The 27,862-nt window shown below is 36.0% G+C and overlaps 1 protein-coding gene across 1 annotated transcript in view; it reads right to left on the bottom strand.

Moving 5' to 3' along the window:
* Positions 1 to 27,862, bottom strand: part of OPHN1 (oligophrenin 1) — a 440,991-nt gene that overhangs the window by 211,657 nt on the left and 201,472 nt on the right. The window contains exon 6 of the mRNA XM_063083139.1: positions 1,656 to 1,757. Coding sequence (XP_062939209.1) covers positions 1,656 to 1,757 — 102 coding nt within the window. The remainder of the gene's footprint in view (positions 1 to 1,655; positions 1,758 to 27,862) is intronic.

Genomic DNA, 27,862 nt, shown 5'->3' on the forward strand with positions numbered 1-27,862 from the left:
CAGTTTTCCCAGCACCATTTATTGAAGAGGCAGTCTTCTATCCAATGTATGTTCTTGGTGTTTTTGTCAAAGATCAGTTGGCTATAAATATGTGGATTGATTTCTGGGTTCTCTATTCTGTTCCATTGGTCTGAGTATCTGTTCTGATACCAGTACCATGCTACTTTGATTACTATAGCTTTGTATTATAATTTGAAGTCAGGCAGTGTGACACCTCTGGCTTTATTCTTTTTGCTCAGGACTGCTTTAGCTATTTGGGATCTTTTGTTGTTCCATATGAATGTTAGGAGTGTTTTTTCTATTTCTGTAAAGAATGTCATTGGTATTTTGATGGTGACTGTACTTTACCTGCAGATAACTGTGGATAGTACAGACATTTTCACAATGTTTATTCTTTCAGTTCAAGAACATAGAATGTCTTTCTATCTTTTTGTGTCCTCTTTAATTTCTCACAGCAGTGATAACAAGCAACAAGATTGAAGCAGTAATCAGCAGTTTCTCAACAATGAAAAGCCCAGGACTGGGTGGCAGATGACCTTACTGCTGAATTCTTCCAAACTTTTTAAAGGAATTAATACCAAATCTCTTCAAACTATTCCAACAAATTCAAACAGGCGCCATTCTCCCAAACTCATTCTATCACCCTGATACCAAAACCAGATAAAGATACAACAAAAAAAAGAAGACTACAGGCTAATATCTCTGATGAACACAGATACAGAAATCCTCAACAAAATATTAGCAAACAGAATACAGCAACACATCAAAAAAATTATACACCATGATCAAGTGGGATTCATTCCAGGGATGCAAGGATGGTTCCATATACACAAGTTAATAAATGTGATACACCACATCAACAAAACCAAGGACAAAATCCATATGATTATCTCAATAGATACAGCAAAAGCATTTGACAAAATTCAACATTCCTTCTTGATAAAGACTTTCAGCAAATTAGGTATAGACGGAAAGTATCTCAAAACAATGAAAGCCATATTTGAAAAACCCTCTGCCAATATCATCCTGAATGGTTTATTCTTTCAATCCAAGCTTTCAGCCTTTTCCTTAAGAACAGGAACAAGACAAAGATGCCTACTACCAACACTCCTATTTAACACAGAATTGGAAGTACTAGCCAGAGTAATCAAGCAAGAGAAGGAAATAAAGGGCATTGTGGTTGGAAAAGACTAAGTCAAACTGTCCCTGCTTGCAGATGACATGATCCTATATATAGAAAAACCTAAAGACTCTACCAAAAAATTCATAGAACTGATAATTTTGGTAAAGTTGCAGGATACAAAATCAACACAAAAAATCAGTAGCATTTTAATACTCCAATAACAAACTAGGAGAAAAAGAAATCAAGAAAGCAAGTCTGTTTATAATAGTCACCACAAAAGTAAAATACCTAGGAATCAACTTAACCAAGGAGGTGAAAGAAAGAAGTGTATTATCCAAGGTCACACCATGAATTAGTGAAGGAGCTGGCTTGAGAACTCAGGGCTCCTGAATTCCAGCTCACAGTTTTAACTGCAAGTGCTACTATCACACCTGCTGAGACAAGGTATGGGGAAAGCCTTGCAATAGGAAACTGCCACAGTTTCCAAGGCATAGCTGGCAATGGGAAGCAAGGACAAGCTTTCTGAACATACCTCTTGTAACTGGGACTCTTTCTTTTTGGAAGACAGATGTAAGTGCCGGTCCAGCAAAGAATAAAACCTCTCACCATCCTTTTCAAATTTCTTTTTCCGCTCCTAGACATGGGAGAGAAGGCATAGATTAAATGTCCGTAGTTTTAGTTCTGTCTTTTTAGAGATAAGGATGAAAGGAGACAGTGTCAAGTTTCATATGGTCAATCCTGCTATGTCCTGGGAAGGGCAAAAAAAAAAGCAACAGAGAATTTGCTTTTGTATTGGTCTCAGCGGTTTCAAATTCCTCAAATATAAACTCAAACCATTCCGCCTAAAGAAAGAGCAGTTCCTACTGGTACAGCTGAAGGCTCTGGGAGCTGCTGCTCAGAGAATGACACTTAGGGCCTACAAAATAGTTACCTTTTCTTCGCTTCAATAATTTTCCCATGAATTGACTGCTCATTCAAATTTTTTTACAAAGGGAGAAGGAACACAAAAGTGAATTAAATATATGTCTTAAACAGGCTAATCTACAATGCATGTAGATAGTGTAATAATAAGTAAAACATTTCTAAGGCAATAGGAACCTGGGATTGCCTCTTTGAGTGAATTATTTGATATTATTTAAGCATTTCACTGCTGCATATTATACGCTGATGTAAACTATGAGAGGAAAATCCTGGAAGGTTTAGCCGGAAAGCAAGAGCTTTAAGGGGGATAGAAGAATCAGACTTCACTCTCTTTGAGTACAAAATTTAATTAACTTCTCTGATGCTCAGCACAACTGGAAATCACACAGCCTCCAAAGTAGTACTTAACAATGCTCGTTTGTCACAGACTAATGCTGACACTCTGCAATCCCCTCAGCACCATGCTGGGAAATCCATGTAACAACCGCTTGTATTGTCTCATAGGAAATCCAAACTCACTGAGCATCTACAATGTACCAGATACCAGGAGAGGCACAGCAAGGGACATATAGGTAACAAGAAAAAAGAAAATCTCACCCATGGTTTATTGGTAGAGGCAATCTGTTCCTGGGTAGAAGCTAGGACAGAGCTGAGCGATCTCTTTACCAGAATAATTTTGTTTTGCTTTGTTTTGTTTTTAATGGACAGAAGGAAGTATGGAAGAAGCTAACATTAGCTGAGACCTACAGCAGGCCAGGCACTGTGATAGGCTTAAAACCCATTGTCTCATTTAGTCTTCATAGCCCTGAGAAGCATTAATTGTAAAGGATATTAAGGTTCAAATGAGGTATACCAACTTGTCCAAGGTCAAATAATATACACGTCTATCTGACTCTTTCTACAAGGTCAAATATAACCCAGATGATCATGGGAGAAATAACAGCCAGGGGGCTTATAAATAATTGGGGAGTCTTGTGAATAAAGCTCAAATAGACATAGAGTCCTAGCCCTAACTCAGTTACCAAAATACAGAACTTGGAGATTTTCACACAAAACAGAGGCAGGACAAACTGTTCCTCCAGATGCTAAATCTATTTAAAGTGACAATTATTTGAGGAAAGAGTGGGAGCCAGAAAACCTTACTTAGTGCTTTCTCCAGGAACAGATAAAGTTCTGTGGGCCACTTTCCCCTCCACTTCCACTGTTTAAATAAAAACTGTGAGATACAATTCACATATCATAAAATTCACCCTTCTAAAGTGTATAATTCAGTGGTTTTTAGTATATTCTCAAAGCTGTGCAAGCATCACTGCTATCTAATTTCAAAATACTTCCATCACCCTATGAAGAAATCCCGTATATATCGGCAGTCACTCCTCACTCCTCCCTCCGCCCACCCTCAACAAGTCACAATCTAGGGCCAGCCAGTTAGCTCAGTTGGTTAGAGCACCACCTTGTAACACCAAAGTCAAGGGTTCAGATTCCTGTACCAGCCAGCTGCCAAAAACAAACAAAACAAAAAATCCAAAGCAGTCACAATCTACTTCCTGTCTCTATGGACTTTCCCATTCTAGACGATTCATATAACTGGAATCATGGAAAATCGCCTTTTGTGACTGGCTTCTTACACTTAGAATAATGTTTTCAAGTTTATGACTGAATAATATTTGATTGTATGGACATATTACATTTTCTTTATGAATTCATCAATTGATGAACATTTGGGTTACATCTATTTTTTTGGCTATTATGAATTATTGTTGCTAGAAACATTCATGTGCAGGATTTTCTGTAGTTAAGTTTTCATTTCTCTTGGGCATATATCTAGGAGTGGAAGTCCTGGATCATGTGTAACTCTATGTTTAACCTTTTGAGGAAGTGCCAAACTTTTCCAAAATGGATTCCCAATAGCAATATTCCCAATAGCAGTGAGTAAGAGTTCCAGTTTCTCCACATCCTTACCAATACTTATTATCTATTGTTTTTATTACAACCAACCTAGTGAAAGTGAATTGGTACCTCACTGATGTTTGATTTTCATTGTCCTAATGACTAATGATATTGAATGTCTTTTCCTGTGCTTAAGGACTTTTTGCATATATCCTTTGGGGAAATGTTTACTGAATTCTTTTTCCATTTTTAAACTGGGTTTACTTATCTTTTTATTACTGACTTATAAGAATTAATTATATATTCAGAATACCAAATTTACAAGTATTTTCTCCACTTTTTTGGGTTGTCTTGGCACTTTCTTCATAGTATCCTTTGAAGCGTAAAGGTTTTTAATTTTGTAAAGTCCAATTGTCTTAAGTTTTCTTTGGTTGCTTGTGCTTTTGGTGTCATATCTAGGAAACTTTGCCTAATCTAATGTCATAAAGATTTACACCTATATTTTCTTCTCAGAGTTTTATATTTTACAGCTTTAGCTTATACATTTATACTGAGTTAATTTTTGAACACGGTAATGAAGTACTGCTCCAATTTCATTCTTTTGCATGTGGATGTCCAGTAATCTCAGCACCATTTATTCAAAAGACTATTCTTCCCACTTGTTTTGACATCTTTGCAAAATATCAATAAATACATTTATTTCTGGACTCTCAGTTCTATTCTATTGATCTATATGTCTATCCTTTTATCAGCACCATACTGTTTTAATCACTATAGCATTCTAGTAAGTTTTGAAATTTAAAAATTTGTCTTTGTCAAGATTTTTTTTCTTTTTTGCTGTTCTGGTACACTCCATATCTATATGGATTTTAGGATCACCTTATTAATTTGTGCAAAATGGCCAGCTGGAATTTTGATAAGGATTATACTGAAACTGTAAATCAATTTGATGAGTACTACCATCTTCACAATATTAAGTCTTCCAATTCATGAACATGGGTTTTGTTTCTATTTATTTAGTCCTTTTAAAATTACTTTCAATAATATTTTGTAGTTATTAGTGTACAATACAAGTCTTGCACTTCTTTTGTTAAATTTATACCTAAGTATTTTAATCTTTTTGATGCTATTGTAAATGGAATTGTTTTAATTTAATTTTTAGATTGTTCATTGATGGTGGATAGAAATACCATTTATTTTTGTATATGATGAAGTTATCTGCAAATTAAGGATAATTTTACTTCTTCCTTTCCAATTGTGGCTAATTATCCTGACTAGAACCTCCAGTACAATAATGAATAGGAGTGAAGAGAGTAGATATCTTTGTCTTGTTCTTGGTCTTAGAGGGAATTATTTTAGTCTTTTACTATTAAGTATGATATTAGCTGTGGGTTTTCATAGCTGCCATTAATCAAGTTGAAGAAGTTCCCTTCTATTCCTAGTTTGTTCAGTGTTTTTAACATGAAATGGTGTTGGAGTCTGTCAAATGCTGTTTCTATGTCTATTGAGATGTGCATGTGTTTTTTGTCCCTTAATCTATTGATATAGTGTACTGACTGCATTGATTGATATTTCTGATGCTAAATCAACCATGAATTCCTAGGATAAATCTCACTTGGTTATGGTATGCAACTCTTTTTATATATTGTTGGATTTGGTTTGCTTGCATTTTGTTGAAGATTTCTGCATCTATATTCATAAGGGATATTGGTCTATAGTGTGGATCTCTTGTTATATCTTTGGTTTTGCTATCAGGATATTTGTGTCATAGAATGAGTTGGGAAGTGTTTCCTTTTTTATTTTTGGAACATTTTGTGAAGGGTTGTGTTAATTTACTAAACATTTGGTAGAATTCAACAGTGAAGTCATCTGGTCCTGGGCTTTTCTTTCTGGCAAGCTTTTTGATTAATAAGTCAATGGCTTACTTTTTATAGGTCTATTCAGATTTTCTATTTCTTCATGAGTCCACTTACATTTAATTCCATCACATTCAGCAAGCAGGGACCTCAGCCTACTACTTCTGAGCCATCCCAACATTGGTTAAAAAGAATTTTCGTTCCAGGGTCAATTTGACTGCAAGTGTCAAATGTAGCAGAGGTTCTAATCAAGAGTCACTTTGCTTCCTCAGCTCAAAATGCTACACCAAGACAGTTGTCAGACTGGTGAAGAAAAGGAAGGAACTTTCATTTCTTGAGAACACACATTTGCCAAGCAGAGTATGAGATTCTTTATTATACATTACTTAATTCAAATCTCCACATTAACTCTGAATGCTAGGTTTAACTTCAAAAATTTTTTTATGTCATAGAATTTTATACAGTTCTATAAAGAATCAGACACTGAAAAGAAGAAATAGAGCCTGGGAACTCGATTGCAGCATCACACTCATGATGCTCAAATGATCACTTAAGTAGCATTTCAAGTTTAAGAAACTTTATTATAAAGTTTTTCTTTAATCGAATAAGCATCTAGTTCTACGCAGTTGGTTAAGACAAGCAGCAATTCCCAGCCCTTTTTCTCCTATTTTGCCTTCCCCAGAAGCAACCACTTTCATTTCTTTAAGTCAATTCTTCTAGCATTTATGTCAATATCTCTAACATCTCAGAATAAAATTTTTAAATTGTTATTTCTTAATTTTTATGCATTATCTATTATTTTCCCAATATGGAAGATAAGGATTTAGATACTCTTTCCTCTTCCTGTACCATTATTACCATCAGCACCAGTACCACTTCTCCCCTACACACACTTCCCTTCTTTCCATACTCCTAATATACATTTATTGTAATTTTGGTTTGACCTGTATTCAGTATTTACATTATTACTATCTAAACACTATTAATAGCTGATCCATACAGTAGAATATAATTAATCTGACTTCCCTGTACAACTTTTCATATTCCCTAATGTTAATAATTGCCTTTTTGTTTTGCTTTGGTTGATTGTTTAGTTTTCAATGTGTGTAGCACTGATTTAATCTCTAACTCTCTTTCAGTTCTCTAAATTTCGTCTCGATATGTTCATTCATATCACTTCATCCTAAACTAATATCAACCAGAAACTTCTGGCAGTTCTAATCTGGATTTGTTGCATTCTATGCATATGTGCCCAGTTGTCATTTTGGGATCTCCTATCACCATCACCCTGGGGATTCTCTTTTATGTTGGTACTCTTTTTTGTTCTTTTTTTCAATATTCCTTGTTTTCATTTTTCTTGCTTTGTAATGATGAAGCCCATTCACCTGTAGCTTCCTGAAAAAGAGTATATATGAGTTTTTGAGACCTTGCACATTTAAAATTTCTTTATTTATGCTCATATTTAATTAATAGTTTGGCTAGATACAGAATGCTAGGTTTGTGGGCTCCTGTCTTAGTTCCAGAGATTCTGAAATTTCCTGATGCTGTCCTTAGGTAAAAAATCTACCTCCATCCAATGTGGTGGATCCCTAGGTAGACCCTTTCAGTGTTTTAAGCTCAAACCTTATAGTTCTGGGAAAATCCTTTCAATTGTTTCATGTATAAACTTCTTCACACTATTTTATCTTTATGAAATTCCTTTATTTGGAACTACTTTACTTTTCTATTTTCTCTCTAATTTTCTACTTCTTTCTCTTTTTGACCTACTTTCAAAAATTTTTTAAACTTTATCTTCCACACTTTCTACTGAGTTTTTCATTTCTATTATCATATTTTTAATTTCCAAAAGTTCATCTTTGTTCTCTTCTAAGAGCATTCTATTATTTCACAGATGCAGTCTCCTCTCACCTATCTGAAAATATAAAAGTTATATATTTTAAGTATTCATCTCTCTCTATTTCCTTCTACTTGTTTTTGATCTGTTTGTTTCAGTCTCTATCTTTCATGTTCAAGTACTTGCGTGACTGTGGGGAATTTCCTATGACTACTGAAGAGCAGGGGCTAAAAAGCTGACTCAAACCTCCAATTATATTTTGTAATTGTCAAATTTGTCACTTTGGGTTTCATTTGTTTTTCATTTGGCTTCATTTGGCTGATCCATTTTGGGGGAGAAATTGATACATTTAAATCTTTCTTTTTCTTAGTCCTACCTCTGCTCCCATTTCCAGAGGTTTCTGTTGCTGCCAATTTTTGAGTCTTGAGGATTCCCCACTATAATCAGGATTGTTCTTGGCTTTCCCCACTGCCATCTTAGGATCTGGCTTTCCTGGATCTGGTAACTAATATGTCACTCGTCCACATTTGTACTCCAGTTTGCAAAATTCTGTTGTTATTGCTTCTATTCATTCTGTTCTTGTGGGTCTTTACGTTTCATTTTTAAAGTCTATTTACAATAGTTTCAGTCAGGTTTCCTGATAAAGTATTGATCTATCATTTTCACCTGGATATTGGTTATTATCTTTTCTTACCTTTTATTTTTATTTTAAAAATTAAGAAAATAATACATTTTTGAAATAAAATAAGTTCAAACAATTCAGAACTGTACAAGGTATAAAAAGTGGAAGTCTTTCCATCCTCTCAAGCTCAATGCATAGAAGTAACCACTGTTAAACATTTTGGAGGATTTACTTTCTGGGTGTGAGATAGGTTTTTAACTCCACTTTGCAAATGAGACAACTGAGGTTCAAACAGGTTAACAAATTTCCTGTAAGTGACACCACAAGTGACCCTGAGCATTCAAATCATTTTAGACTAGGGTCTTGGGCCAAGGTAACCAGAGGCTAGAAAGAGAAATCTAGGCCTAAGACCCAAATCCGAACTCATGAAGAAAGAAGAATACCAGGTTTTTAAATGTCAGATTTTTAGCTATTCTCATGTGTCATGATATCACAAGCCAGTCTTTAAGTCTAAAAAAAATTGAATTTGTGGTTTTCCCACTATTCCTTTCCGCAACTGACAATTAATGGGAATTATGAATCTGAGAATGAAATATACTTTACCTGGGTCTGGAGACGCAGTGCTCATGTTTCCAACTTGGTTTCCTTGCCCTTAGCCTGTTCTCTCTTATTAAACAGTCTAATCCTTTGCAGCCTTGTAGTGTTGTGCTACTTGGCAATAAGTATTCTATGTGATCCAAACCAATGAGAATTCGGATATCATGGAAACTATCTTTTCCTCTTTAGAAATTAGTCAGAGAGGGGTCCCCACCTAACATTTACTATCTAATGCCAAAACATGTCCTGGAAATAAGGTCACTAGCTTTATGACAGATCACAGATCCACTTGGTAGACCAGCCACAGGCTACCCTTTCACAAAGAGCCTAAGGGAAAGATGAATGGATTCTCTCGTGTCTGGCAAATACAAACTACTATTCAAATTTTCTCTGGCAATAGCACCTTATTTCTGTTGCTCAATTTAAAAGTTTCCTAGAATTTGAACATCATGCAAAACTAGTCAATATGTCTTCTGGATGGTTAACACTCCATATCCCCCATGAAAAAATGATAATAATGACTAAATGATCCTTAGCACCAATTCTTAAATCCCACAGGACAGAAATGTTCAAGGAAAACAGAGTTACAATATATACTGCAGCACCCTCTTCCCCAATCAGGAAGCATTTCCCCCGAGGCTGAAAATGAAAAAATAAAGAGAGATTTCCATTTCTAGAAGTATCATTTGATAAGATACACTGACTCTGAACTAAAAATATAAAATACTGGATAAAATATTCTTTAATCTTTTAGAAGTCATTACTTAGTGGCATAAAAGCAAGACCTGTGCAGAGCCCCCAAAACAAAGTGAAACAAGACCAGGGAAGGGACTGTTTCTAAGGGTTTTTTCAGAACCCTGGAGACCTTGAACTTCCACTTAGATGATCACGTGGGGAGGAGATGACAGGACATAAAACAACCTTTGAGTTTTAACTTTCACTTTTAGGCCTTTAGTCTATCTGAAGTCCACCTCTGTTTGTGGTGATAGGTAGGAATCTGATTTCATATTTCTCTATACAGTGATTCAGTTTTCCCAAAATCACCTAACAACTTTTCCAGTTCCCAATAATTGGAGTGCTATTTTTATTTTACATTAAATTACTATACAGGTTTGTCTATGAGCTCTCTATTCTGTTCTACTAGTCTTGTGTTTGGGGGCCAATACCAGACTGTTTTTCACTCTGCTGACTTTGTAATATGTTATAGAACCTGGTAAGGAAAATCTCCCTTCTTTAATCTTCTTTGTTAAGGTTGACTCAGCTATTTGTGAACTTTAAGACTTCCAAATGAATATTAGGATAAAAACACAACTAAGTTTTAATTTATAGATTAGTTTGAGGAGAATTAACATCTGTACAATATTAAGACAACACATTTGAGAGCATAAAATGTCTCAAATTTATTTAGATTTTATTCACATTTCCTTTCATGCCCTTTACTAGACTTTAAATTTTTTTCCCATAGAGGTCTCATGTATACCTGTTAAAAATAACTTCTGCATATTTTATAGGTTTTATTGCTAATGTGAATGGTATTATTATTTATCACATTTACTGGTGAGTTATTGCAAGTGTTGAAAATAATATTAAGTTTTGTAGATGACTCTTATAATTGCCAATCTGGCTGAATTTTTTATTAAGCCTAATAAGTTTATTGAATCTGCTGATTTTCTAGTTAGATGATCATATCATCTGCAAATAATGGCAATTTTATATCTTTCCTTCCCATCTTTAAGCATTTAGTTAATTTTAATTCTTATAGCACTGGTCAGGCCCCTGGTATTGGGTTAAACAGTAGTAGACGAATGGGCATCCTTGCCTTTTTCCCTATCTTAAGATGAATGTTTTTAAAGTTTCTCCATATACCAGCTACCTGCAAAACAAACAAATAAAGCTCCTCCCTTAAGTATAATGTTTGCTATAGATTTTTGTCATATAACCATGATCAAGTTAAGAAATTTCCCTTCAAGTCTAGATTTTTTAAGATATGCACATGATTTTTCTCCTTTACACTAATAATAAAGTGAATTGCATTAACTGATTTCCACAGCTGATTCTTTTGGTGGGGGCGGGGGGATCTGAGATAAACTCTAATTGATCAAGTTACATTTTTTTATTACTGTTGGGTTCAGTTAGCTAATATTTTATTTAGGACTTTTTGCATATATGTTCATAAGTAAAATGGGCCTTCTGGTTTTTATTCCTACATTATCCTTATCCTATTTTGTTATCGACATTACAATAGCATTATAAAATGTCCCGGATAGCTTTCACTCTTTTCCTATTTCCTGGAACAATTTGTATACCAGTAAAAGTTAATTATTCCCTTAAAGGTCTGGTAGAATTCACCAGTAAAGCCAACTACTATCACTTTTTGTGGGGGAGTGAAGGGGAGGAGAAGCCTTTGACTTCCATTTCAATTTTTTAAATATGTATCAGTCTACTTAAAGTCTTATGCCAACATTTTTTTAATATTTTTGTAGGAATTAATTTTTTTTTTTTTGTCGTTTTTCCGTGACCGGCACTCAGCCCGTGAGTGCACTGGTCATCCCTATATAGGATCCGAACCCGCGGCGGGAGCGTCGCCGCGCTCCCAGCGCAGCACTCTACAGAGTGCGCCACAGGCTCGGCCCAGGAATTAATTTCAACTCCTTTTTAAAAATGTATTATTAGCATATAGCTGTTTATAATTCTTTTGTTTCTTTAAAAAATCTTTGTTGTGTCTGTAATATTTTACTTATTTTATTCTATATTCTCTGTTGTACTTATTTATTTGCATTTTCTATTTCCTTGATCAGTTCTGCCAGTGTATCAGGTAATGTTTTCAGTCATATGTTAATTTTTGGTTTTGCTAATAATCTCTACTTTTTTTATTGTTGTTATATTTATCATATGTGGTTATAGTCATCACTTAATTTCTTTAATTTCTGCCCTTAACTCTTACATGTCTGTCTGTCTTGTTACTTTGCGTAGGCTCTGTTGTTTCCAATTTCTTGACTTAAACGCTCATCACATTTGTTTTTAATCCTTCTTGTTTGTTGATCAACATATTTAAAGCAATAAACTTTCCCTGTACTTACTGCTGAAATGTGTTCATGTTTCACACATGTTGATATATAATGACTTCGTTATCTTCCATTCTGAATGTATTTCATTTTTAAACCAAAAAGTATTTAACATTATGTTAGTTCCCAAACATCGAATTTTAAAGTATTTTATTATTAATTTGTAATTTCACTGTCTTATGGTTTTAGAACATAGTTTGTATGATATTCATTCTTAGAAATTTTTGAGGCTTCCTTTACAGCCTAATGTAGACTCTATTTTTTGTAAATGTTCCCTATGTACCCCCCAAAAAACATATATTCTCTGTCTCATGGATACATAGCTCTGTATATTCTATGTATATTTACTAGCTCAAGCTTATTGTATTGTTAAGATTTTGATATTGCCATTTTTTTCTAAGCTATTTCTATCATTTTCTGAAAGGCATGTGATAAAAAGTTCCAATACAATTGCTCTTTTAACTATTTAATCCATTTCATGTGACATGAGGATATTTGTTATAGCATTATTAATAATAGCAAAATTGAATTAAAAAAACTGAAGACAGCCTAATTTATGATTCATTTCTGCAACGGAACATCATGAGTTTTTACAAATTGTAACAGAAAATTATATTTACTAACCTAGATGAATATCCATTAGATTGGTAAGTAGAAAAAAGTTACAAAGCAGCATGGTATATGTTCCTATTTATTGTATACAATTATGCACATATCTGATGACAGTCTAGCATCCAGAATATCAAAAGAACTCTTACAATTCAACAGCAATAAGGCAAAAAAAAAAAAAAAGGCAAAAGTTGAATAGAAATTTCTCCATATCTCCAGATATACAAATGGCCAATAAACACGTGAAAACATCCTCAACATCATTAGTCACTGGAAATGCAAATCAAAAGCACAATGAGATGCCACTTAATGTCTACTAGGATGGCTGTAATAAAAATATGGAAAATAACAAGCATAAAGAAAGTGGAGAAATTTGAACCCTTTTGCACTGCTGATGGGAATGTAAAACTCTGATATGCTACAACACCTTGGTAAACATTTTGTCATTTCCTCAAAATTTTAAGCATAGATTTACCACGTGACCCAGAAATTACCCTCCTAGGTATTCACCCAAAAGAACTGATAACAGGGACTCAGGTGGTCGCCAGTATTCATTGCAGCATTCATAGTACCCAAAAGGTGGAAAGAACCCAAATGTCCATCGATGGATGAATGGGCAAACAAAATGTGGTATAAACATAAAATGGGATATTCTTTCAGCCACAAAAAGGAAGGAAACTCTGATATGTGCTACAACACAGATAAACCCAGAAAACATTATGCCAAGAGAAATAAGTCAGACACAAAAGTTTAAATATTGTATGATTCTACTTGTATGAAATATCTAGAATAGAAAAATTCATAGAGACTGAAAGTAGATTAGTTTACCAGGGGCTGGGAGGAGTGAAGAATGGAGAGTTATTGCTTAATGGGTACAGAGTTTCTGCTTGGGGTGATAAGAGGGTTTTGAAAATATGTAGTGAAAATGGTTCTACATTATTTTGAATATAATCAATATTACTGAATTATAAAACTTAAAAAAATTAAAATGGCAAACTTTATATATATATTAGTACAATAAAATAATTGCAGGCTCAGCAATTCGATCAGATAGACTCAAACTTAATTCTGATTCTTACAATTACTAATTTTGTGAGATTTGAAATATTAACCTCACAAAGCTTTAGATTTCTTAATCTCTAAAACAGTCATAAAAATAACACAATATCTTCCTGTACTGCATATGGATTAAATGAGGTAAGTGAATGTAATATGCTTATCATTGTATGTATCTGTCCAATAAATGAAAACTATTATTATTATCAAAAAAATAAATAAATCACATCACTCCCCCATCTTAAAACCTTCCGGGGTTCCCTGCCACATTTAGGATCAAAATCACACTTCTTTTTTTTTTTAACTGATTTTTTTAAATTTTTTTTATTATTAGCATATTCATTCTTACAAATCGTGATATATCTTTATGTCTTTTACCCGACCTATCACTTCCCAAACACCTTCCCTTCCTCCCACCCATCTCTAGTATCCTTACGTTTGTTCTCTCCTTCTCAAAGTTCAACATATTATTAGGGTCTTTTTTTTCTTTCTTTCCTTCACTCCTTCCTTCTTCCTTCCTTCCCACCCCCCCTTCCTCTCTTTCTTCCTCCTTCACATCCTTCCTTCCTAGCAGCCAGTTATGAGTAAGAACATGTGGTATTTCTGTTTGTCTGGATTATTTCACTTACCTAATTTTCTCCAGACTCATCCATGTTGTTGCAAATGGCAGAATTTCATTCTTTTTTGTGGCTGACTATATTCTATTGTGTATATATACTACATTTTCCTTATCTAATCATCTGCTGATGGACATTTAGGTTGGTTCCATACCTTGGCTGTTGAGAGCAGAGCTGCAATAACCATAGGAGTGAAGGTACCCGTTCGACATGATGCTTTCCATTCCTCTTTATATATACCCAGAAGTAGGATTGTAGGATCATAAGGTAGTTCTATCGCAAGTTGTTTGAGAAACCTCCGTACTGTTTTCCATAATGGCTGTGCTAATTTACAGTCCCACCAACAGTGTAGAAAAGTTCCCCTTTCCCCACATCCTTGCCAACATCTGTTATTCTCAGTCTTTTTAATAATGGCCAGTCTAACTGGGGTGAGATGATATCTCAGTGTGGTTTTGATTTGCATTTCTCTGATGACTAGTGATGCTGAGCATTTTTCATGTACCTGTTGGCCATTTGTAAGTCTTCCTTTGAAAAGTGTTTATTCATCTCCTCTTCACATTTTTCAATTGGATTATTTGGTTTTTTTACTGTGTAGTAGTTTGAATTCTTCGTATATTCTGGATATTAATTCCTTGTCAGATATATAGTTTACAAAAATTTTCTCCCATTCTGTAGATTGTCTTTCCACTCTGTTAATTGTTTCCTTTGCTGAGCAGAAGCTTTTCACTTCTAGGCCAATATCCTTGATGAACATAGATGCAACAATCCTCAACAAAATACAAGCAAACAGATTAAAGCAACACATCAAAAAAATTATACACAAGGATCAAGTGGGATTCATCCCAGGGATGCAAGGTTGGTTCAACATATACAAGTCAATAAATGTGATACACCACATCAACAAAACCAAGGACAAAAACCAGATGATTATATCAATTGATACAGACAAGGCCTTCAACAAAATCCAACATCCCTTCATGATTAAGACTCTCAGCAAATTAGGTATAGAAAGACATTCTCTCAATACAATAAAAGACATTTATGGCAAACCAATTGCCGATATTATCTTATTTTTTTGTATTTGATTGCAATTAAGTAAATGCCCCATCTTTATTTTTTTTATATTTTATTGTATTGTATTTTATTTTGTCAAAATACAATGTGGTTGATTATTGTGGCCAATTACCGAAACCTCCCTCCCTCCTCCCTCTCCCCCTTACCTCCCAACAATGTCCTTTCTGTTTGCTTGTTGCATCAACTTCAAGGAATTGTAATTGTTATGTCTTCTTCCCTCCAGCCTGGATTTTTTTGTGGATTTATTTATTTATTTTTAGCTCCCACAAATAAGTGAACATGTGATACTTCTCTTTCTGTGTCTGACGTGTTTCGCTTAATATAATTCTCTCTAGGTCCATCCATGTTGTTGCAAATGGCAGTATTTCATTCTTTTCTATAGCAGAGTAGTATTCCATTGTGTAGATATACCACATTTTCTGTATCCACTTATCAGATGATGGGCATTTGGGCTAGTTCCAACTCTTAGCTATTGTAAAGAGTGCTGCGATGAACACTGGGGAACAGATATACCTTCGACTTGATAATTTCCATTCCTCTGGGTATATTCCCAGCAGTCGGATAGCTGGGTAATAAGGTAGATCTATCTCCAGTTGTTTGAGGAACCTCCATACCATTTTCCATAGAAGCTGCACCATTTTACAGTCCCACTAACAATGTATGAGAGTTCCTTTTTCTCCACAACCTTCCCAGCATTTATCATTCACAGTCTTTTGGATATTAGCAATCCTAACTGGGGTGAGATGGTATCTCAGTGTGGTTTTGATTTGCATTTCCTGAATGCTGAGTTATGTTGAGCATTTTTTCATATGTCTGTTGGCCATTCATATATCTTCTTTTGAGAAATGCCTATTTAGCTCTTTTGCCCACTTTTTAATTGGGTTGCTTGTTTTTTTCTTGTAAAGTTGTTTGAGTTCCTTATATTTTCTGGATATTAAACCTTTGTCAGATGTATGTTTTGAAAATATTTTCTCCCACTCTGTTGGTTGTCTTTTAACTCTGTTAATTGTTTCTTTTGCTGGGCAGGAGCTTTTCAGTTTGATATAATCCCATCTGTTTATTTTTCCTTTAGTTGCCCATGCTTTTGGGGTCATATTCATGAAGTCTGTGTCTAGTCCTACTTCCTGAAGTGTTTCTCCTATGTTTTCTTTAAGAAGTTTTATTGTTTCAGGGTGTATATTTAATTCTTTAATCCATTTTGACTTGACTTTAGTGTATGGTGAAAGGCATGGGTCTAGTTTCGTTCTCCTGCATATTGATATCCAGTTATCCCAGCACCATTTGCTGAAGAGGCAGTCTCTTCCCCAGTGTATAAGCTTGGTGCCTTTGTCAAAGATCAGATGGCTGTAGGTGTGTGGGTTGATTTCTAGATTCTCTATTCTATTCCATTGATCAATGTGTCCGTTTTTGTGCCAGTACTATACTGTTTTGGTTATTATAGCTTTGTAGTATAGTTTAAAGTCAGGTAGTTTTATGCCTCCAGCTTTACTTTTTTTGCTCAGCATTGCTTTGGCTATGCGTGATTTTTTGTTATTCCATATAAACGTCCGGATAGTTTTTTTCCATTTCTGATAAAAATGTCATTGGAATTTTGATGGGGATTGCATTGAACTTGTGTATCACTTTGGGTAGTATGGACATTTTCACAATGTTGATTCTTCCACTCCAAGAGCATGGAATATCTTTCCATCTTCTTGTATCCTCTCTAATTTCTCTCAGAGTGGTTTGCAGTTCTCATTAGAGAGATTTTTCACATCCTTGGTTAATTCAATTCCTAAGTATTTTATTTTTTTGGTGGCTATTGTAAATGGGCAGGCTTTCTTGATTTCTTTTTCTGCATGTTCACTAGTGGAGAATAGAAATGCTACTGATTTTTGTGTGTTGATTTTGTATCCTGCTACTTTGCTGAAATCCTTTATCAACTCCAAGAGTTTTTTTGTAGAGGCTTTAGGCTGTTCGATATATAGGATCATGTCATCTGCAAACAGGGACAGTTTGACTTCATCCTTTACAATCCGGATGCCCTTTATTTCCTTCTCTTCTCTGATTGCTCTGGCTAGTACTTCCAACACTATGTTGAATAGGAGTGGTGAGAGTGGGCATCCTTGTCTAGTTCCTGTTCTTAAAGGAAAAGCTTTCAGCTTTTCCCCATTCAGGATGATATTGGCAGTGGTTTTATAATATATGGCTTTAATTATGTTGAGATACTTTCCATATATACCTAACTTATAGAGGGTCTTTGTCATGAATGAATGTTGAATTTTATCAAATGCTTTGATATTATCTTGAATGGGGAAAAATTGAAATCTTTTCCCTTAAGAACAGGAACAAGACAAGGATATTCACTCTCACCACTCCTATTTAACATAGTATTGGAAGTACTATCCAGAGCAGTCAGGCAAGAGAAAGAAATAAAGGGCATCAAGATTGAAAAGGACAAGGTTAAACTGTTGTTGATTGCTGGTGACATGATCTTATGTATAGAAAAACCTACAGACTCTATCAAAAAACTCTTACAGCTGATTAACAATTTCAGTAATGTTGCAGGATACAAAATCAACACCCAAAAATCAATGGCATTTTTATATTCCAATAACTAGCAGAAAATGAAATGAAGAAAGCAAGCCAATTTACAATAGTTGCCAAAAAAGAAAAAAAAAAAAAAAAAAAAAAAACACCTAGGTATCAATTTAACCCAGAAGGTAAAAGATCTCTACAATGAGAACTACAAAACACTACTGAAATAAATTAAACAGGATACAAAAAGGCGGAAAGATATACCATGCTCTTGAATAGGAAGAATTAACATCATGAAAATAACCAGTCTACCCAAAGCAATCTACAGATTCAATGCAAACCCCACCAAAATACCAATGATTTTCTTCACAGAAATAGAAAGAGCCATCCAAACATTCATAAGGAACTACAAAAGACCCTGAATAGCCAAAGCAATCCTAAGCAAAAATAAATAAATAAATAAATAAATAAATAAATAAATAAATAAATAAATAAATAAATAAATAAAGCCAGAGGAATAATACTACCTTACTTCAAATTATATTACAAAGCTATTGTAACCAAAACAGCATGGTACTGGCATAAAAACAGACACTCAGATCAATGGAACAGAACAGAAAACCTGGGAATCAACCCACATACTTACAACCAACTGATCTTTGACAAAGGCAGATGAACATACACTGGGGTAAAGACAGCCTCTTCAATAAATGGTGCTGGGAAAATTGGACATCCATATGGAAAAAAATGAAACTGGACCTGTGCCTCTCACCTTATACCAAAATCAACTCAAAATGAATTAAAGACTTAAATATAAGACCTGACACCATAAAATTACTAAAGAAAACTATAGGGGAAACATTCCAGGTAATAGGACTAGGCAAACACTTTATAAGGAAGACCCCAAAAGTATAAGCAACAAAGAAAAAATAAATAAATGGGATTATATCAAATCCACACTTCTTACTCTGACCTACAAAACCTTCAATGATTTGGCCCCCACATACTTCATCTTATACCAGTCTTGCCACAGTGTTCACTGCAGATACAATGGTCTTCTTTTAGTACCTTCAACATACCACCAATCTTGTTCCCACCTCAGCACCTTTGCACATACTGTTCTCCATGACTAGAATACTCTCCAATTTTTCTCATGGCTGGCTTCCTTTCAACATTCAGGTCACAACTAAAATGTCACCTCTTCAGAAGCTTTCTAGTATGACACCTTCTAAAGTTTCCCAGCACCAACTACATCGCCATCAGTCAACTCTTATCAAGTTACCCATTTTATTATCTTCACAGCATTTACCACTATCCAAAGTTATTTATCTACTTATTTGCTTACCATCTGCCTCCCATCTCCTGGCACACCACTAGAATGTAAGCTCCACACAAGCAGAGAGTTTGTTTGTCTTTTTCACTGTATGGGGAATAGTCTCTGGTATATAGTGTAGCCGAATAAATATCTGTTGAATGAACTGATGAATGAATATATGAAGCACCTTGCAACCTCAGGTGCAGAACAAACATTAAATTCCTGTCCAAATATGACCACACCATTGAACTGCTGGATTTCAAATACTAACATGAACTACCTACCAATAAGTGTATTACACAACTCCTTTTATTCTACTATTCTGGGCAACTTTTGCAAGTAAAATCATATTTTTCACCTAGCTTACATGTAATACTACTAATAGTTACCACTTATTCAGTATATTTGCCAGTTATGTTAAGCATTTTACATGCATTACCTCTTTGAATACTCATACAAGCCTCTGAATGTTACTATTCTTGTCCCCATTTTACAGATGAGGAATGAGCATTTCCTTATTGATACTGCTAGGCCTTAGCAGGCTGGTTCCTTCTCCTCCCAAGAGTGGAGGCTACTTGATATGCCCATACAGGTCTAGCCTGGCTCCAGTGGCTGAGAACAAGCCTACCATGAGGCAGGGTGGATTGAGAACTCTGGCCCTATACACTGGACTCAGTGTAACGTCAATGCGGCTACTAGCCTAACTTTGACTTTGTGTCCCAGTTGAGACATCAGGATTTCTACCTGGTTCATAATACCCAGTCTCCATCTTGCATCTCAATTGATTCCCAGACAAATTTCCTGTTCCTCACTCCCTCTACTGGTAATCAGATCCTCTAGACTGAATCTCATTTGGTTCTGGACAATCTTGATCCTTCCAATCATCTCCTCCCTCCTACTACTGAACTGGGTACCCTGCTCCCTGCTAATAGACTATCCTGAGGCCACCTACTTCTATTTCTAAAAAATGTCAACTCCTGAGTTCCTGTTGCTACAATATTTTGACTACCATCGCTTGGGCCATCACTGTTATGCTATGGTCTCTCCAGGCCTTATGGGTAAAGATGGGGCTCTATTTTTAATACAGAAGAGATTAAGTATGTTCAAATATGGAGGGAGAAAGAATGAGAAAAAGACAAGTGGGGCTTGGGGGATGGGATACAAAGTCCAGGTGAAAATATCATCCATGGATAGGAGAAGGGCCAGGATGTTGTCTGAAACAGGAGGGAAGAAAGCAAAGATAGGTAGGGATAGAGAGGAGTTTTGCAGAAGGCTAGAAAATGAATGGGTCAATTATTGCCTAATGGTGTGGAGGAGACAAGAAGCCATGGTTCTGTGATTAGTGTAGTTGGTTACATACATCCGAGCTCCTTGAAGCCAAGGACAGCATCTTACTCAACTCTCTATCCGTAAGGCCTAGCACTGGAAGAGGCATATAATAGGTACTCAAGATACACTTGTTAAATTAAACTACCATGTAATGCAGGAAATCAAAGATGAGTACAAAGGAAAGAGAATCTAATATTTTCTGAGTAACTGTAATATAGTCTGGACATTTGAAACCCATGTATTCATCAGAGTTGCCTTACAATAAGCATGAGTACTATTACTTTACAAATAAAGAAACTAAACCTTAGAGAGGTTAAATGGCTTACCCAAGGCCACACAACTAGTTAACAGATAGAGCAAACTATCTAAAATCTACTCCAGTCCTCAGTATGAACTGCGGGACCAAGTTTACCCACCTTGAGAGGATATACACGATCCTTTGCAAGATGGTGATGTGTACTGTGACAGCCTTCTATCCTGCATAAGTTGTGTCCTCCACTGAACATACTTTTCCCTCACACTCCACTCCACTAAATCTAATTCATTCTTCAAGACTCTATTCATGTATCATGTTCTCAATGGAGTCTTTTCTAAAACTTCCTCAGTGTTCCTATATCCTAGGCTGGGTTGGGGTCCCTCCTGTGCTCCCTCAGCATTGTGTACATAATGATATCATAGCACTGACCCCACTGTACTATAATTGTGAATTTGTTTGTCTGCACTGTGAGTTCTCTGAGAGCAGGAACTGTGTCTCAATCATCTCTGTACCTGTAGATATAAATAAGTAACAGAGGGCATGCTATAGATCAAGTACTCAGTAAATGTTAAGAGGAGAGAGAGAAAAAGAGAAAGAGAGAGAGAGAGAGAGAGAAATTGAGAGTGAAAGAATGTAAGAATGTAAAGAAGAAAAGGAGATGGATGTATGAAAGGGAGGGAGGGAAGGAAGGAGGGAGGAAAGAAGGAGTACTTGTTGTAAACAGGATTATATGTATTATATTAATATTTTAGCCATACCAGAACATTCAATAACTAAAAACAAAGACACCGCATCATTTTTAATATAAGAAGGCTATAATACCATTTATGTGCACTAGAATTGTTACAGAAGAACATTATTAGAAGAACAAATTGTCATAGGCATTAAGGCCATAGGCAAACCACAGTTTTGTTTTTACTCCCTAGTTTTGCTTCTTAAGCATAAATTCAGCATTCAAGTCATACAGATTCTTTTAGTCTATGCTAGGTATAAATATAATAACCAAGCTTATGTCAGTCCTGGGCTCAGCTCTGAGGGGAATACAGAGATGGAAAGGCCACTGGAACTAGCCTTCAAGACCTTCATAGTCTAGCAAGGACAAGAGATGTACCCCAAAAGCTCAATATGTCTTTCAATTGTAAAAAGAAATGCTGAGGTTAACTAATATGATAATGTCCTTCACAGAGTTTGAGTAAATCAACAAATTGCCTATGGAGATTGCTGTTTCTTATATCTGCCTTTTGAGGATATTTTTTCATTATTTTTCTTTTCTTTTTTTTAAGTTTAATGTTTTGAAATAGATACTGAGGCAAGAGCAACTGTCCAATCAAAAGTTGGAGTGTAAGGAGCTTTGCACAATTCCCCTATGAGAACCTCCTATAGATGAGCACTTGAATTCAGCATTCAAGTCATACAGATTCTTTTAGTCTATGCTAGGTATAAATATAATAACCAAGCTTATGTCAGTCCTGGGCTCAGCTCTGAGGGGAATACAGAGATGGAAAGGCCACTGGAACTAGCCTTCAAGACCTTCATAGTCTAGCAAGGACAAGAGATGTACCCCAAAAGCTCAATATGTCTTTCAATTGTAAAAAGAAATGCTGAGGTTAACTAATATGATAATGTCCTTCACAGAGTTTGAGTAAATCAACAAATTGCCTATGGAGATTGCTGTTTCTTATATCTGCCTTTTGAGGATATTTTTTCATTATTTTTCTTTTCTTTTTTTTAAGTTTAATGTTTTGAAATAGATACTGAGGCAAGAGCAACTGTCCAATCAAAAGTTGGAGTGTAAGGAGCTTTGCACAATTCCCCTATGAGAACCTCCTATAGATGAGCACTTGGGGATAGTGACCACTTGAGGATCATACAAAATGCCTAGAAAACACCACATCCAGGCAGCCAGAGCCAACAAACTTTTGTCCTAGCTAGAGGAAGTTAACATCGATTGCCAAAGGTTTAAGACATTGGTTCTGGTTCAGCAAATCTCCCTTTTAGTACTGATGAGGCTCCTTCTCTGGCCAAATGAAGCTGGGATCACTTGGGCAGCTGTGGAGCTGACAGCTGTTGTCCCTCTACTCTTCCCACTTGGAAGGGGATGTGAACTTATATAACCTCCTCCACCCATTTGCACCAGTCCCTGGGTATTCCAGCATGTAGCGCAGGCAGGGCTGTGACCTCTGAGTGGATAGTGTGTCACTCTTTGCATATAGGAGGATGACGCTTTTGTCAGCAGGATATGGGACTTTGGCATATAACAACACAGTAAGGCCATTCTTCACGAGGGCACTCCAGCAAAGATTTACTAATTTCTTGCTGGGGGTGCCCAGAGAAAAAATAATGAACATAAAATATTAGAAAACTCAAAGCTATAATGTAAGATTCACCTTCAACACTATGTACAAAATTCAGATTCAATACTATTTTTAAGGTAAGGATAAATTTAGGAAAAAGGAGATGGCACAGCTCAGCAACTTCCCAGATAGCCAAGACACGTGGGGTCACTGGCTGTCAATCTCTGCCCAGAGGGAAACTGCCTCATTGTTCTTTCTCTTGGGTCAGGCAGTGATGGCAAAACCAAATGGTCTTACAGACTGCTAAAGAATATTCACACAGATATATAAATCAAACTAATGTTTATAAACCCTATAAAATTTCACTTCCAACCTACATATTAAAGGGAATACTTATAAAGATATATTTTTAAATTTATAGAATTTTTTTTTCTTTTTCGGCAGCTGGCTGGTGCAGGGATCTGAACCCTTGACATTGGCGTAAAAATGTATAGAAGTAATTCACAGAAACATAACTAATGTTTCAGTGCCAAGCATGTTTTATATACTATCTCTTTTTTTTTTTTTTTTTTTTTTTAAAAAAGATGACCAGTAAGGGGATCTCAGCCCTTGGCTTGGTGCTGTCAGCACCACGCTCAGCCAGTTAGCAAACCAGCCACCCCTATATAGGATCCGAACCCGTGGCCCTGGTGTTATCAGCACCGCACTCTACCGAGTGAGCCACGGGCCGGCCCTCTATACTATCTCATTTAATCCTCACAACCACCCTGTGAGGTAGATATAATTATTATCAACATTTTACAGTTAAAAATGAGGCTCAGAGAGGTGAAACAATTCACTCCATGTCACTGAACTAGTAAGTAGCAGAGTTGCTCTGCTCAGGTTTGTTACCTATGTGCCATGATACCTCCTGTGTGACTGCATAGTACAATGGTTAAGGGCATAGACTCTGGAAGCAGACTACCTGGGTTAAAGTACCAGTTCTGCTCCTTTCTAGTGCATGACTGTATGGAAGGTATTTAGCCTCCCTTGGCCTTAGGTTTTTGTTGTTGCTGTTCTCTATTCCTGCTTGGTTTTTTTTGTTTGTTTATTTTAATCTTCAAGGTTTTTTTTATTATCTCATAAGAGTGGTTGTATCTGGAGAATGAAATTGTTAAACTTGATGTCTTGGACAGAATGCTAACTGCTGACTGAGTGGCAGTGGGATGGGGGAGGAAGAAGTGTATGGAGAGAAGGGTTCTGTGCCCGTGAGTTAGATTCGTTCAGATTGTTTAACCATTGTTCTATATGTCTTAAAAGTAGTTAACATTGCTGTATAATAAAGGATAAACAAGTCCTAATGACCAAAGTATGTTAAAAGTAGAGGTAGCAAAATAATCCCTTTATAAATGTCCTTTTGTTGATTTTTAGGAAGGACTGTCTTCTGTAAGTGAGTGACCTTTGTTAATCCACCTCTTGGAGCTAGATGTGGTCCTGTACTAAGTCTCTGGAGTGGTGGAAGAGAGAGAAGAGGAAGGGTGAAGGAAGGGCTCTTTGCTAGTATCTCCATATCTAGAAGACAGTTTTAGGTTATAACCATAGGTCTATATGTGCATTTTTGGTAAGACAAAAATGCTTTTTGTGGACAAAGTTCATTCTTTATTTTGTCACATCTAAGCTTTATAGATATCCTGACATCACAATGTATAATAAAAAGTAGAGCTAGTGAATTGGCCAATTTGCAAATATCTTTTTGTTATAATTGATAGAAAAGATGCAATTTGGTCATGGAATTGTTAAACCACCTCTGAGCAATATCTATTAGGACTTATTCACTAGGTTGGCAGCAGAGGGGTGAAGGAAGTATAAAGGGAGGGATGTATGCAGATGTGTTCATATTTACATTTTGATGACAGCCATTGATGTATGTGCATCTCTTTTAGCTCTCACCTTCTGACTCCTCATCACCAGTATCAGCCAGGGCATGACAGATTGAATTATTGTTCCTAAATCTCCCCTCTCCCTGTATCCATGACTTTGCCATGTGACACTGCAGTTCCTCCCACTACAGGCAGAATTTACTTCACTTCCTTTCTGATGTTAGGCTTGGCCATACGACTTGTTTTGGCCAATTGAATTTGTGAAGAAGTGATGGTGTGCCAAGTTTGAGCCTACCTTTTAAAGACCTCACATGTCTCCTCTCACCCACCATGCACTTTTGTCAGCATCAGGAGAAAAATATGTCTCAGATAGCCCCTTGATCCCTGAAAAATGGAGACAACATGGAGGAGACCTAAATGGAACTTGTGGCCTGAGTCAAGCTCCATCAAACATTTTGAGAACAACAGAATCACCTCAGCAAATCCATACATGTGTGAGCTAGAAATAAATGCTTATTGCTGTATACCATTGAGTTTTGGGCTGCTTCATCATGTTATTCATCTTCTGATAGCTAACCAATATGCAAGGTTTTTTAGGGCTCCCAGAAAAGTATTTTGTGACCATGACAAATTTCTTAAAGGACTAAAAATTGCAGCCCAAATTAAATTGTCATATATATCAGCAACATCATCTATGAACAATTTCCCAATGTGAGAGTTTAGCCTTGAACTGAACACCAGCTTACTTAAAGTTCTCATTCCCCTGCCTCAGTTTCCTCACATGCAAAATGAAGATAACAGTAGTACCTGCATCATAAGGTTACTGCAAGGCTCAAAAGAGATGATGTATGGAAAATACTTGAAACATATTGAGTGTCTGATAAGGATAGCAATGATGATGATGATGGTGATGATGAACTGGTACCTTCCTTGACAAAGCCAATAAGAGAAAAGTAAACGCTTTGAAAATATTATACTGAAAAGTTTCCTTGGGGCTTAAGGCTTTTTTCCCCTTACTGCCTAATAAGGCCAACTCCTTCCTAGATATCAAAGGATGTAAGAAGCAGCTAAATACATTTTATCTCATACAAACAAAGGCTACACTGATAAGCAAAAAAAAAAAAAAAAAAATCTCTGAACATATTACCCCAGGGAGTGTATACTCTACTATGAGCAGGATCTAGTTTCCTGGGGAGTTTTTTTCCAGAGGAATAAACTCTGACTTTGGAAGATGCACCCCCTTGAGGACTGTTTTGCCTGGTGGGACTGACACCACAGTGCCAGTTAGAAGACAGAATTCTTAAATATCTGCTTTGGTTAAATCACAGGCAAGTAAATAAAAAGTTCTATTAACTGAGTTGTCTGAATAGATGTTGGCTTAGAAATATATTAACTTAGAAATATACCCCTTGACTTTCAGAATGGCAATCTAGAGACCTAGCTAGGCTCTAGACTTGGCTTGCATTATTCATAGAACTTTAGAAGTAAAATCAACTATGTAGCTCATCCCCCTCATTTCTTTGAGATGAAGAAACTGTGATGCAGAGAAGTGCATCTGATTCTGTCTGAAGGGAAATGGCTAAGGCAGGAAAGGATTAAACAAGGGTCCTGACTTTGGGTATACATGGTTATCTCAGCAGTATCCCCCTGCTTAAAGTGTTAAGACTACTCATAAGATTATAAGTGATTTGGGTATAAATAGAATTCATAATGTTCTGTCTAAAATATCATAGGGGGCTGGCTAGTTAACTCGCTTGGGAGAGCATGGTGCTAGTAACACCAAGGTCAAGCATTCTGATCTCCCTACTGGCCAGCCCTAAAAATTAAATTAAATTAAATTAAATATCATAAGTACAGAACATCTTTGAAAGAAAGTATGGTTATATCTCACTAGGAGTCAGGTGACCTGAGTTCTGGTCCTATTTCCCCCACTAACAAACTGTGCCCCTGGGTGAGTCATTTAACATTTTAAGCCTCAGTTTCCTCATCTGTAAAGTGAGGTTGGACTAATAACCTTGAAGGTCCCTTCTGCTACTAAATATAAACTACAATATAAATGAATAGTAATAAGTCAAATTCAGTTAAACTTTTTAAAAAATATTAAAAACCACAATAGGCCTATGTTATACAGGCAGGAATTAGTTCCATGTAAATTCTTAAAGTGCTTAAGACCTACTGGATCACCACATGTAATCCAAAGAACATGAAGGTCAGAATCAGAAGAATACAGGTACTATTTCTAGCTCTGTCACTAGCTTGCTGTGGGATCAAGGAGGGGTCACTTTCCCTCTCTGGGTCTTTGATATAGTCTCTCTTTGGAAGATAAGATATGGTAAAAGCTCCTCTGTGATTATTATGTTAAGGTACTATAGACAGATAACCAGAATTTTTCTCTTTCCTGCCCTTTTAGTATATTCCAGAGGTTCCTGGTTAAGGCCCAACATCTCTATTCTCAAAAGGCCATTATGACAGTCACTGCTGATTGACAACTAAACAGCCATCTTTCTTCTTCTTTACTATTTCTTCAGATACCAGGCAGGCAAGCAAATTTCTCAGGGAAAGTGAGCCTCTCTCCCAGGCCAAGGAGGAATTTAGTACTCCAATTTCTCTTTGTCATTTATTGACCTAAGAGTTGGCCCACAACTCAGCTGTTGCCAAGGGAAAGTCTGCTGACAACTTTGGGAACACTATTTTCTCTCTGGATAAAAGACAAAAAAATGTTATATGAGAAGTGCCCTTTCCTTTCATTCCTGCTAGGGACGCTGATATGTGAGGATATGATTTGTTGAGCTGGGACAACTACCTTATGACCTTGAGATAAAGTCTAAGAGAATCACTGAGAAAAGATCTAGAGATCACTGACTGAAACTGCCTACTCCAGAGTTTTTAAATCAACAACAAATATCCTCATAGTGTTTGATGGTTAATTTTATGTGTGACCTTGGCTAGGCCACAGTACCCAAATATTTGGTCAAACGCTAGTCCAGATGTTGCCGTGAAGGTCATTTTTAGATGAGATTAATTAACA

The sequence above is a fragment of the Cynocephalus volans genome, chromosome X (genome assembly GCF_027409185.1).
Source record: "Cynocephalus volans isolate mCynVol1 chromosome X, mCynVol1.pri, whole genome shotgun sequence".
Taxonomy (NCBI): Eukaryota; Metazoa; Chordata; class Mammalia; order Dermoptera; family Cynocephalidae; genus Cynocephalus; species Cynocephalus volans.